Source organism: Vombatus ursinus, unplaced genomic scaffold, assembly GCF_900497805.2.
Source record: "Vombatus ursinus unplaced genomic scaffold, bare-nosed wombat genome assembly UNPS02014794.1, whole genome shotgun sequence".
Lineage (NCBI taxonomy): Eukaryota > Metazoa > Chordata > Mammalia > Diprotodontia > Vombatidae > Vombatus > Vombatus ursinus.
This window is the reverse complement of record NW_020954572.1, coordinates 29734577-29748694: the sequence shown is the minus strand read 5'-3', so window position 1 is coordinate 29748694 and position 14118 is coordinate 29734577. Positions and strand designations below refer to the sequence as shown.

Genomic DNA, 14118 nt, shown 5'->3' with positions numbered 1-14118 from the left:
TTCCTTCCTTCCCTCCCTCCCTCCTTCCTTCCTTCCTTCCTTCCTTCTTTTCTTTTTCAGAAAACCTATAATGGAAGAAATTAGTCAAGGCTCACTGGATGACATGTAAGTAATGACAGCAATAAAGAGGGTCACTAAAGAAACATTCAATGAGAGAATTTTGAAATTATTTTGAAGCCTCTCTGGGAAGGAACTTTAAGCTGACCAACGGGATTATTCCACATAAGGCTGGGCAAAGGATTTTAGGCAAGAAAACCTCTGGTTTCAGTTCTTACCCTTTTATCAAACCTGTGGTAAGGGAAGGTCTGTGATGGTTCTTTGTATGGTACTCTATCAGTCTACACTGGGGAAAAGACCATCCTTTACTAACTGGGGACAGAAGAAGGTAGAACAATTTATAGGAGGGGGTTCTGGAAATCTCCTTCCTGCCCACCTTGATATACCACATAGATGAGACCTGATGTAAAAAAAAAAACATAATGTATGAAAAAGTGAACTTATAAAACAGATGATTCACATCTCAGAAGAATTCTCCCTATGGCCCCTTCATTTAGTTTTTTTTTTTTTCAATTAACAAGAGAATTCATTTAAATATCTATATTTCCTAGTGCATTAGATTTGTAAGATTCCATATTTGTAACAATTTTTGACTAATAAAAATTCAGTTTACACATAACATTTTGGAACCTGTTTGTTACATAAATTGAGGCATAGGCAAAATGGAGAATCTGGGATAATTTTGGTGTATGTAACATTCACAGGGGATGCTTTCTAGAACTATATTCTTCATATTGGAATAGAAAAGTCTAATAAATTATTTTCTTGCCTTTAAACATATTTCACACAAAGTAGGAACTTAAGAAGTATTATTTTTTCCTTTCTTTTAACTGGATTAACTTGGATCTTAATAATGATATATCCTGGTAGTTCTCAAACTAAGGAAATTCTGAGATTGGAACAGGCAAAAAAGAATCTTGACAACCTGAATCTGGGTCTTGAAAAGGATATGCTGAACCTAGATGAGGCAAACCAGGACCTTCTTGTGCAAATCAGAGAGAAAGAACTACAGATTCAAAGGTCAGAGTTTTATTTGGGCAGGGGACAACTCCTCTAGAGGAGGCTATTCCTAGGGATAGAGCTTCTAGGGATGGGGAGGAATGGATAGAAGGAAAACAAAGGACATTCCTCTTTATCAATGGTCATTTTTCAAATGAATTCTCTTAATTAACTCAAACTCTAATTAAATTATCTTAATAACGAAAACCTCAAAATTCAGAGAACTCTAAGAGAATCTCAGAGATTTTAAGCCCCACCCCAGATAATTTTTTGACATAAGTAGCCATTCATATAAGAATATATGAAAGTTGGATTTGGAAAACTAGCTAGGTTCTTACTGTTTTCAGTAACTCAGATTTCATTGGTTTACATACAATTTGAGGTTCGTATTTTGTCATTACCAAAGCTTCCTTAAGTCTGAACCACACTTTCCCCAGGATGGAGTCCTATAATTGCAGTTTAGTCCTGAGGATGAGTACTTACCTGTGTGATATTTTGTTACTCAGTCTAGAAAAAGAGATCACCAAGTCAATAGGCCTAGTCGGGGAAAGAGATGAATTTAACCGCACAGCATATGAGAAGGAGGAAGCACTGAAAAGCCTGGAATTGGAGACTGCAAAATTGGTAAGGAAGGCACAGGGAAAGATCAGTCTAATGGATTTAGTTTGTTGCTATGCTGTGTTTTTCCTTTCCATGGGATCTTCCTTGATTTCATAGGTTTTAGAGTAAGTTAGGAGAAATGGAATCACAATTGTTTTCAGGCATGCAGGGTTCAGAGAGGGAGAGCTCTGGAAATGGAGTGCTTGGTGTCAATGAGATAACGTATGTAAAAGCACTTTGGGTCATATGAGATTAAAGACTATATAAAAATCAGTTATTGTTATTACTGTTATTGTTGTTGTTGTTATTGGCACTAGAAACTCTAATGTTTGGGCTCTGTTCCCAGATCTACTCTCATGTTCTGTGAGGTCAGAGCACAGTTTTGTCATCTGACAAAAAATTTGGCAGGAAAGGAGACCAAGAGCAGATGGGAAGATATGAACTGCCATGCTTTTTGTTTCTTTATTTCTGCAGGAAAAGAGTAATGAGATACTGGCTAAGAATGTGAATGAGCTACGGATGAAGGTAAGGCCTCTGAGTTCTCTTAAGTTTCCCAAAGTCCCCCATGTAGATATCCTTATCCAGACAGAGTAGTGGGAAGGGTTATTCCATTCAGAATGGAACCACATTCTGATAACATGCCTGTTTCCCATTCCATAATAGCAATTGCCTATTAACATGTTTAGAGTATATGATGGACAATTTTGGGGATCTAAGGCTTATTATCAATGAATTTAAAATAAACCCACTATATTCCTATGATTGTATTAGGAAGGACTAAGCAAAAAAAAAAAAAGGAGAAAGCCTTGAAGAAATTTTCTAAAAGGAGGAAGAGGCATGTCTCCTGATATATTTCAGAAGTAAAGAACTCTAAGTCTCAGTGTCTTCTGTGTTGGACATAGCAGTTCATGGGAGTTTTGTGGCATAAGGCAACTGGACAACTAGTTTTGTTTGGCTTCCCCAGGAATGATTTATCCCCTTTCCCTCACCCAGATAGTTCCAATCCTTGCTTCTCTCTCACTTTGGTGAATACAGAGGGCCAAGTCTTGCCTCTGACCCATAACCCAAGCTACTTAGAACGGGATGTCATATGTAGAGCACTTTGGGTCAAATGATATATTATCTGTTAAGTACTTTGCAAATCTTAAAGACTTATGTACATATCAACTGTATACATGGGAGGTAAGAATTGATGGAAATCTTTCTGGCTTAGGATTCAAGGGTCCAGGACTCAGGGGTGGGGAACCTTCATAGAATTCTGGGCCACACTTGAGGACCTAGAGGGCCACATGTGGCCTTGAGCTGCAGGTTCCCCGTCCATGTATATAGTCTATGAGAAATACAGGCATTATGATCAGAGTTATGTATAGAATGGCACAGTTGTATACAGTAAAGGTCAAGACTGGCCCCAGTGAAGCCTTGGGATCAGGTTCTAGCAAGAACAAGAGTAGATAAACAAATTGCTTCAAATGGTAACAGGGAAACAGATGTTTTCATTAGGAAGGAGCTTTCTTCTACTGTGGCTCCTGCAAAGGACCTGAAAACACTAACTACATCATCAGTTGGAAACCCACTGCCCCAACTTCAAATTCAACAAATTATTACTCAGTTTCTGGATTTTATGTTTGCATGAATGTAGCTCATGTCTCACTGTATTTCTGGACTGGACTTTCAGCTTTCCAGGAAACTACGAGAGAATTCAAAAGAAGTTGAAAAAGAAGACCTAAAACAGATGTTGGAAGAATCAAAGGTGAATGGCAAAGAATAAATCAAAGGATTCTCTGATAAGTGTTTTTACATCTTTAATTTCCCCAAGTGACAACTTCTCTGAGCTACTAAGGCCATTTTTTTTTCTGTGCTCTTACAGCTAAACTATTGGGGTCCTAATTAATTCCTACCCTCATTTAGGGACATTTCATTGAAACCAATATCTATGTGCCTACATCTCCATGGACTTCTGAAATACACACGTAATATTTCACTGGTCAGTTCTTTCTACAACAAAGTCCAAAAGAGTGGACATAAGTCTTCTTAAAGTCCTCACAATAATTCAACAACACTAAATGTTTGGTTATGAGAAAAAGCACTTTAAAGAATGTTATGGTAAGTTACCAAGGTAGGAAATGATGCAGTTCCTGCACTTAATAAGGTTCCCATCTAATGGAGGAAACAGATTAATTTTACATATGAACTACCTTTTTGTGATTGAGCAAGTCACTCAAAGTCTCAGTTTCCTCATCTATAAAATGAGAAGGTTAAAAACAATATTACTGTTACTGTATGCAATGTTCTCTCGGTTCTGCTCATTTCATTCTTCATTATTTCATGCAAGTCTTTCCATGTTTTTCTAATTCACTGAACTCATCATTTCTTATAGCACAGTAGTATTCCTTCACAATCATATACCACAACTTGTTCAGCCATTCCCCAGTTGATGGGCATCCCTGCAATTTCCAATCACAGAACAAGAGTAGATAAACAAATTGCTTCAAATGGTTACAGAGAGACAGATATTTTCATTAGGAAGGAGCTATCTTCTACTGTGGCTCCTATTGAGGACCTGAAAACACCATCATCAACTGGAAACCCACTGCCCCTGACTTCAAATTCAACAAATTATTATTCAGTTTCTGGGTTTTATGTTTGCATCAAAGAATTTGCATGAATGGCTTTGCCACCACAAAGAGAGGTGCTATAAACATTTTAGAACATATAGGTTCTTTGCCTTTTTCCCTAATCATCTTTGAAAATAGATATAGTGCTAGTATTGCTGGGTCAATGGGTATAGGCGTAATTCCAGATTGCTCTCCAAAATGATTGGTGTCCTAGTTTCTCCACATCCACTCCAACATTTGTGACTTTCCCCTTCAATCGTTTTTGCCAATCTGGTAGGTGTAAAATGGTATCTCAAGGTTGTTTTAATTTGCATTTCTCTAATCAATAATGATTTAGAGCATTTCTTCATGTGACTATAAATTGTAAAAACTAAATGGCTTCTAAGGTCCTTTCCAGCTCTATACCTATGACTTTATTGCATATAAACAACAAAGGAAATATACCCAACTACAGCAATGAAGAGATAATTCTAGAGTAACTCACAGTTCATTAGGTTATGACAAGAAGTCTTCTTTGGGTTTACAGGTAATAGAACAATTTGGTGGTTTCCCTTTATTAGAAGGGCAATGTATAATTGTTCTGATTTTCTTTATCTCTTCCCTCAAAAAAAGAGGAATTATATTCTCTTTTCTCACTTATGGGATCTTAGAGGGCACGTAATGGTGTTACCTGTGGAATTTAAATAATAGGGTATTGGGGTGTTGGGAAGGATAAAACATGCTTTCAGTTTCTTTGAGGTGAAAATAAGATATTTTTGCAACTGTCCATTTCTCTGCCTGCTGTGTATCACCATACTCAGTTCTTTCTTTTTTTCTTTTGTTCTTCCATAGGTGAAATTACAAAAGATCATAGCCTCCTATGCAGAACAGGAAAAAGAACTGGCTAAGGTAGTGGCAATGACCTTAATGACCTTTAAAATCACCCCCTTTTCATGACTTTCTGGCTTAGGATAAAAATTTGGATATGATCCCAAAGGTGCTCAGAACCAAGAACACAGGAAAGACCTGGGCTGGTGGAGGAAGAAACTCTGACTAGCATGTCCTACATAATTGGAAATACCTAAAGGACAAGAACTTCTTCATCTCTTTAAATCCCTAGCTGCAGCTGGAACTGCTGCTAATAATGGTAACTCCTACCTCTAGGTGGAAAGAGGACTGGAATTGCAATCAGGAGAACTGATTTAAGGGTTCTGGCTCCTACTCTTACTAGCTGTGTATGACCATAAGCAAAACATTTAACCAATCTGAGACTCAGCTTCCTTGTCTATCAAGTGAGAAAATATTAACAATCTCCATGATTTTTAAAAAAGAAAATAATACCAATCTCACAGAATGAGGAAAGTGCATTTGTAAATCTTAAAGTGCTCTGCAAATATAAGCAATTAATTATTAACTATTGAATAAATGAGGAAATGAAAAGCAGCATAGCTTGGACCACAGTTAAAACAGGAAGACCTACCCTCTGACAAACACTAGCTGTGTGTCCCTTTAACCTCTCTGTGCCCTCATGCAACTCTTTTTTAGACTATAAGTTACAAAGAATTGGTGGAAGGAGTTTTCATACTGGGAGGATCGGAAAACAAATTAATGCTGAATGGGTACTTTTTGAGCATCCTGAGTTGAATGCTTAAGATAAAGAAAGAAGGATGCTGGATCAAATGCTCTGGCTTCCTCTCTTTAAAACCTGGGGGTGAATGGGGTGGGAAGTACAATGTTGCAATACATTCTTGCAGTATCCATAGGCCAACTGGCCAGACACAGTTCCTAAGGTTTTCACTTAATTTCTTACGAAAGTATGGCCCTTAGTTTGCTCAGAATGGATCATGAAAGTGAATGAAATAATCTCATCAGAGATGAAATTGATTTTTTTTTAACTGTGTAGCTAATAGTCTCATAGAGAACAGTGAGAAAATCATAACGGTCATTCTGGATAACATTTGCACGTTGTTCTTGTTTCTGAATTAACTCATAGAGTTTAATTTGTTTAAAAAAATTTCTGGTTTTCTAGGTAATATCTGAATACCAATCTGTGGACCAACTCTGTAAAGATCAGGCTTACTACATAAAGGTATCAAATCTGGGAATTTTAGTGGACTTTGGAAACACCTTATGAGTTAATACTAAGACATGGCAACTAAAAACTCATGAAGGAGCAGAATGTCTAGAACTAGAGAAAGGATAGTGCCTCTGGTCCTGACTCAGACCAGAATATGTTCTTTTCTTGGCACCATATTTATGAAAGATACTGACCAATTGGAACATGTCTACAGAAAGGTGACCAGGATAGCAAAGAGGTCAGAGACCGTGTAATAGGAAGGTCAGTTGAAGGTACTAAGGTATATTTATCTTGGAAAAGAGAAGACTTCTAGGGGAGATATGACAGTTGTAGGAATAATGGGTAGAAGTTGCTGAAAGACAAATTTCCACTTTAGAAAAATTTCTTAACAATTGGAGTTGTCAAAAGCAGAACTGGCTGCCTTGGCAAATAGAGAGCCGCCTTTTATCGGATGAAGGTTTTCAAGTGGAGGCTGCTTAATGGTTGGAAATATTTGTTTCTATTCATGGAATATTGGATTGGATGACCTCTGATGACCTCCTGACTCTCATAGTCAGTGATCCTATGAACTTCCCCAACAGAGTCAAGATGTAAGAAACTTCATAAGTTTAATGAATAAGAAATATAGCTGCAGAGTTAAATAAAGCCCCATTTCTCTTAATAGCTCTTGGCTGAACAGTGGAATCTTTGGTTTCCCATTGGTCTCACTATATAAAAATCTTTTAAAAGATATATCTTCTTGCTCGTCAACTTTCTCAGACAAATCCTCCTTTACTCTATTGACTAATCTGTACTTAATAAATAAATACCTATTGCAGCCTTCTGCAAAGCCTAACTCTTGGGGGAGGTTGTCAAGAAAGGGCTTGGGATTATTGTAGATTTGCTTGTTTTCATTGCAATTGAATAATCATGAAATTTTCCTCTTGTTCCTGTGCTTCTGTATTTTTAATTTCCATGAGCAGAAATACCAGGAAATTCTGAGGCTGATGGAAAAGGATAGAGAGATACTGCTCCTTGAAACAGAAGTGTGAGTTTTGTCAATGGACTTGGCCTTCTTCGTTTGAAGCCTATGAAAAAGTTCATACATCAAAGAATCTTAATGCTAAACTGAGTCACTTTACACAGGAAGCCCTTAGTATTTGTTGAACAGAACTGAATTTCCAATGCACCATTAGTCTTCTTCTGCATTTTTAAGGTATTTAGGTGACCGCTGGGGAGGAGACATTTATATTTTCTACTTTAAGAAGGAACTAAGTAAGAGAAAAGAAGTAGTTCCATGAAACTAAATACATAACACTCATAACAAGTGATGGTATAGTAGAAAGAACACTGGGCTCTGAAATCAGGGGACCTGGCTTCAAATCCTGCCTTTGATGCTTACAAATTCTATGACATTAGACAAGCCACTTAAATCCCCTGGACCTCAGTTTCCTCATCCGTAAGATGAAGGGAATTGGACTAGAACATCTTCCTGAGATCTAACTCTAGATCTATGCCTATGAAATCAAATGAGATATTATTTGTGAAGTGTTTTATAAAATGTAAAGCGCTATATACACATTAGCTATTATTATTAATTGTCATAACTAGTATATGGAAATTGTATGGGCTACCTCTAATAGACTTATTTATATTTTCTATTTTAAATTTTTTTTATTACAAACTTAGGAAGCATCAACAAACACAAACATTACAATATTCAAAGAACAAAAAATATCACACTCAAAACTGAGCTATTACTTTTCCTAAAAAAGTGGTTAATCTTTCTAAATTTAATTTAATTTATTCTATATTTAATTTATTCTGTATTAAATTTAAGATGATAGTAACAAAACTGTCCTGTTTGTCTGTGTCCCCTTCTGAACTTCACTCTTCTCTCCTCTGTTTAATCTCTAACATTTCATTGATACTCTTTTCTTTTTTTTGTATCCCTATCATAACCCATTCACCTCCTCCCACATAGAAATGCTGCTTTGTAAAAAAAAAAAAAAAGTATTATGAATGTAAAGCACTTTGCAAACCTGAAAGTACTTTACAAATGTCAGTTGTTGTTGTTGTTGTTATCTAGCTTGGCTTAGTGGATAGAGCTGAAAGACATGCGTTCAAATCCTGCCTCTAACTGGTTGTAGAACCCTTGTCAGGTTGATTAACCTCTCTCAGTGATTCTAAGGAACCCTTTAACACTACAAGGTGCTAACCTACATTGGTAAAGAGAGGTTCCTCATATGGGATTTCCCTATGCCAATGAAATTTCAGGTTATTATTATTGACATTTCCTTGAATTCCTACTTAATTCAGGCTTTGGCATTGCTATTAATAATCTGAAAGGAAAACAGACGTTTGACTAGACTAGAAACCATTTTTATAGCAGTGACTTGCATCAATGCAAATACTTAAAAGTCCTTTAGACATCTCTAGGCATATCTTTGTTTTGTTTTTCCTTCTAGAACCAAAGCCCAGAACATACACAATCAATCTGATTTGATTCTGGTAAGTTTCACTTAGCCCTAGTTTTACGTTCTCTGCTCCACCCCCTTCATTCATCTATATTCTCTCAGCGAGTAAAAAAGAAAGCAATACAGAGTAGAGGTTATTTGGGCCTAATTATCAGCAAATATTACAAAACTCTAGGTGACTTCTTAAGCAACTAAATTTGCCAAACATTTAGTAAATGCCAAGACAAAAAACAAGCAAACAAGTCCCTGCCCTCAGGGAACCTATATTCTATTTGGAAGAATGTGAGACCTCATCCACAGAGAAGTAAATGCATGGTAATTTGAGGAATAAAAGAAAGAACATTAATAGAACCTTAAAGAAACTTAAAGATGCTGAAAAGTTGAAATGAGGAGGGAGTAAATTCCAGAAGTGGGAGCTTAAAGTTGGTTGTACAACTATTTTCTAAGATGTAAATTTAGCACTGGTCAAATAGGTAAATTAGGCTACAGTTGAAATGTACCTCCTTTTATTACTCCTCCAATCCTGGGAGACTGTCAATCCTTAGTTCTGGGCCAACAAAGACATTTGCAATACCCTGATCCCATTCCCCCCCCCCACCCCTCACCCCCACCTTACCCCAACCAAAATTAAAAGAGGAAACTCAGGCCCTACAACAGTTGGTGGTATCATCTTCAACCAGGCTCTCTGCCTAAGGTTCATGGACTTCATGTGCACTTCATAGTCTGCTAGTCCTCACCTAAAGTATACCAGTAGTAGTCCCAACTTTCTAGAGTTGAAAGTGCTGTAGCAGAAGTACTGGAGCTGTCTACTTCTACTCAATTTAAGCTGGTCCTGAAGTGACTGGACACTTGCAGTCTCTGGGTGATCCAAGTTCTCCCTTCTTTTTACTGTGCTGACAATATCTTCTCTAGCAACTAGTCCAGGGCCTTGAACATAGTTATCGGTCAATCAACAAACATTTATTAAGTGCCTACTATGTGTTAGTCACTGTTCTAGGCACTGGGGAAAGAAAGGAAGGAGGAAAGAAAGAAGGGATGAAGGAAAGGAGGGAGGGAAGAAAGAAAAGGAAGGAGGGAGGGATGGAACAAAGGAGGAAAGAAAGAGAAGGAAAAGAAAAGGAGGAAGGAAGGAGGGAAAGAAAAAAGAAAGAGAAGGAAGGAGGGAGGAAGGAAGAAAAAGAATTCTAAGATCATCTCATTTGTTGTACTTATTGCTTTCACAGGAGGAGAACTTGTTTAAAAAAGGGCAAAGACATTTTTGGCTCAGGTAACTGGAAAGGGCTTGATTTAACTAGCCCAAAATACACTTACTCTGACACACTAGTCAGGCAAGGACTCTTCAGATATAGGATGTTCTTATGCAGAAGACCAGGAGGAATACTTGGCATAGACATAATAATCTATTAGTCACAAAGCATTAGTCCAACCCGCAGAATTCTTCTTGGCCCTTCATATTCAGTTAGTGCCAGAGTAAAGATGTGATATATATCATTGCTAGAAGCTGCAAAAGAATTAAGATATACAGGATGAGACTATAGTTCTAGTTATATCCTGCTTGCCCTAAATAGTGGTGTTAAACTCAAATAGAAATGGGGCCACTAAACCACACATAAGCATCCCTGAGGGCCACATATTGACCTAGAAAACCACATCTTAACATTATCTGTGTTCTATTGTACATTTATTTTGTTAAATATTTCCTGATTACATTTTAATCAGGTTCCCAGGGCACTCAGGAGTGTTGTAGGCCACAGCTGTGTTTCACACCTCTACCCTGAGCCTTATTTCTTTTAAGGTCCATTATGTTGGTTCAGACACTGAATCTATGTATCTGCGCTAATTTATGTGACTGGGAGAGGAGGCCAGAAGATGATTTTCTTAGCCCATCCACTAACATACTAGGTAGCTTTAGAAATGCTTCTCAAACTCTCCCTGCTACTGTTTGTAATAGCATTGACTCTATAAGGCTTTCTAAGTAAGGACTGCATAGTCCTTGTCCTTTAAGTAAAGCATTCATTTAAGTGATTTAGCTATAAACCTTGTATGATGGAAGCTTAAGGCCAACTTGAACCAGTTCTTGGTGTAGAGGGTTTTCTTACAGTTACCTTTTTTTTAAAGTGTCATGACATATTTTATCAATCTAGGGAAATCACAATGTAGAAACACCCTACACCAGTGCTTCTCAAACTTTTTAGTCTTAGGACCCCTTTGCACTCTTAAAAATTATTGAGGACAAGCTTTTGTTTATGTGGGCTATATCAATTGATATACATTATATTAAAATCAAAATTTCTTTATTATTTTTATGAAAATAGTTTTGACCTTGCCAACTCTCTCCTTTAGAGGTCCCCAGATCCTATTTTGGACATCACTGTCTTACACCAATGAAAATCAACATCTTATCAATAACTTACAGTCTCAGAGAATTAGCTAAGCCATTGAGAGATTAAGTGACTTATTCATGGTCACAGTGTTAATATTTGTCAAAGGCAGGGCTTGAACCTGGGTCTTACTACCTCCCAGGCTAGCTTTTGATTATCCACTATGATGAATCTCTGCAACCTTGGTTGATATAACGTGCCCCACTCTTTTTTGCAGGATTGCCCAGTTTGTCTTCTTGATGGTTGTATTTCTCACCAGGATGCTGAGTTTCGGGATTTTGTATCTTCATTTTGTAAATCCAAATTTTGTCCTGGACAATCTGCTCAAGATGATGGATAGAAACACTTTATGGAGACTGAGGAACTTCCTACTTCCATCTCTCAATCTCCACATAGAGGACATTTTGCCACACTAGTCCAAGATTAGGTCCTTCACTCTAGAAGGTCCCAAGTCTCTCCCAAGTTACAAAAGGGAAGTGATAAGCAGTCACCCAGGCTTTGAGTGAGAATGGAAAGGCCACAAGGGTGCACGCAAGAGTCCTTTGAGTCAGAGTTGTTCGCAGTACCCTGGCCCTCTGTCCTCTGCATTCATCATTTTCTTTTGATTCCCTTTGTGAGTTCTCTCTTGTAATAAAGAACTTGATAATTTAAAAGACTTTTGATCAAGTATTTGCTTGGGCATTTGGTATTGCAAGAGGACACATATACCTGGGGCAGGGATGAGATAAGGGAGTTTGGTTTCCTTCAATATAAGACTTAAATGTTGTGACAGATGTTATGCTGCATAAAAATGCAGGGACTTTGTAATTTCTCCTTTGATTGATTGGATCGGACTCCTCAAATATATGCTTTTATTTCATCTCAGTGCTCCCAATTCAATTCAATTCAACAAAGAGTATAGGCCCTAACTTACAATCTCACCTTAGTAGATGGCTTATTTTCCTCCCCTCTTTCTCTTTCCACATCTGTTAGGAAGAAAATAAATAACCAATGTTCTGCTAATAGTTTTTTGAAGGGTTGCCAGGCAAATTAATTTACAATAAAGTGTGAATAGCTGTCACAACATAGTCTGTCACAAACCATTCCAACTGAATTGGAACCTAGGAGACTTTTGAATCAGACTGGCTTGGGATGCTATAAGTAACAAGTCTTTACGACAGGTGCACTTTGACTCACAAAATAGTAAGGCAGATAGTCTGACACCAGATAACTGCAGGATATCTAGGGAGAGATCACTGCGATTTTGAGTGTGATGATTGTCAGGGTACAATAAAACCAAAAAAAAGGGTAAAGGATGGTCCTGCAAAGGATTGCCCTTAACTTAATGTCTCCAAGCTCTTATTAGTTCTCTGGTTAGAGTTGGAGATTCCTGAGTCCAAGGAGCTTGGGTCTACAAGCAAGGTTCATGGGTTTATTATAGGAGAGAAAAAGGTTTTTGCTCAGGTGTGTTGCATTAGCTTTCCTTCTCTGGTGTGTCCCAGGAAGGGGGTCCTAATAATTGGTCAGTGAGGCATCCTGGCCTAGGAACATGGGATAAGGAAGTTTCTAGCATGGAGAACTGCAGCTATTGAGGATTCTAGAAAAAGGCAGACTGAGGATGCCAGATAATAGGGGGAAGGAGCTAAAGCAGATATAGTCTACACAAGAAAGGCTAGGCCCAAAATAAAAGAAAGGCTTTGGGGACTATTATAATATCATAATAATATTTTGACTTTTAAAAGAAGAGTCTGGTAACCTAAAGTTCCTATTGGTAGGATTTCAGTGGAGATATGTTTAGGTAAAGCAGCTTTCCTGATCTCCCTCAAATTGTAGCGAGACTTTTAGCTATGGAAAAGGCCATAAGACTGAGCCTGATGTAAGACAGAAAAAGAGACAGAGAAAGGGTCTATATATCTTGGGCAAGTTTCATAGTTGAGGAAACAGAGCTCCCTAGAATTTAACTTGCCCAAGGTGTCTTACAGTCAGTAAGAAGTAGACAAGATTTGAACCTGGTCCTCTGACTCCAAAATCCAAAATATTATCTACTGGACCAATGTCTGGGTTATGGACACAATGGCATATGCTTATTTTTCAGCTAAAGCATCCAGTGTCAGGTTAGTCCAAGTCTCCCTGCAAAGAAAACAATAGAGAATTTTTTTAGCCTGGAGTTCTTCAAAGTCCATGGTGAATCGTGATCACAGGAAGGTCCACAAAATTGGAAGTCAAACAAAATGAGAGCCAAACTAAAAAGAAAAAAAATTATTATTAGAGTGCTAAGGGAACTTGCTCACTAGTAGCAGCTTCAGATTCCTAGGTTACATATTTTGGCTTATAAAGCTTTTTCAGGCCTGATTAGAGTACACATCCAATCAGCATAGCATTCTATGGCATTTGAATGAGCCAATGGGATACAGTTTGTATCTATAAAGAAGTCAGTCTGAAAGGTCCCTAGTTTGTGGGAGTGCACCTAGCTAGAGAGTGCTGTACGTAGCATGGCTTTGTATGTTCAGCCTAGGCAGGATGGAGGTAGTCAGTCTTTAGCGGAATGAGGGTGAGGGTCGGGGACAGGAGGCTGGGGTGGTAATAACTCAGTCAAACAGCATATTCCAATAACAAGGTTGTTTTTCCTTCATATAAAGGAATAGCCATCGTGCTATACACCTTCCTAAATATAGTTATTTGATTGTCACTGCAGCACAAAGAGATATCATTAAGAACAATAACTCATTAATGTTATTAATTGACATTTATATAGTGCTTTAAATGTATGTAGTTTATGTGAATGTATGTAGTATGAGCATATTTGTGATATGTGTAGGCTAGAGGGCAATTTGACTGGGGAGTTTTAGTAAGTTTGAGTGAGTGATGTGACATTCTAATGCTGAACCTAAAGGAGGTGGACCTGAAGACTAGGTACTTATACGTGTCCTGTTGTGCTAATTAATAAGAAAAGTTATGCTTCAGGGTCTTAAAGG

At 37.7% G+C, this 14118-nt stretch overlaps 1 protein-coding gene across 1 annotated transcript in view; it reads left to right on the top strand.

The window, feature by feature from the left end:
• Window positions 1-11580, top strand: part of LOC114048796 (transmembrane and coiled-coil domain-containing protein 5B-like) — a 53733-nt gene extending 42153 nt beyond the window's left edge. Inside the window, exons 3-13 of the mRNA XM_027869889.1 lie at window positions 61-105; window positions 928-1077; window positions 1563-1680; window positions 2131-2181; window positions 3332-3406; window positions 5103-5159; window positions 6280-6339; window positions 7290-7354; window positions 8775-8817; window positions 10007-10050; window positions 11382-11580. Coding sequence (XP_027725690.1) covers window positions 61-105; window positions 928-1077; window positions 1563-1680; window positions 2131-2181; window positions 3332-3406; window positions 5103-5159; window positions 6280-6339; window positions 7290-7354; window positions 8775-8817; window positions 10007-10050; window positions 11382-11580 — 907 coding nt within the window. The remainder of the gene's footprint in view (window positions 1-60; window positions 106-927; window positions 1078-1562; window positions 1681-2130; window positions 2182-3331; window positions 3407-5102; window positions 5160-6279; window positions 6340-7289; window positions 7355-8774; window positions 8818-10006; window positions 10051-11381) is intronic.
• The last annotated feature ends 2538 nt before the right edge of the window (window positions 11581-14118 follow it).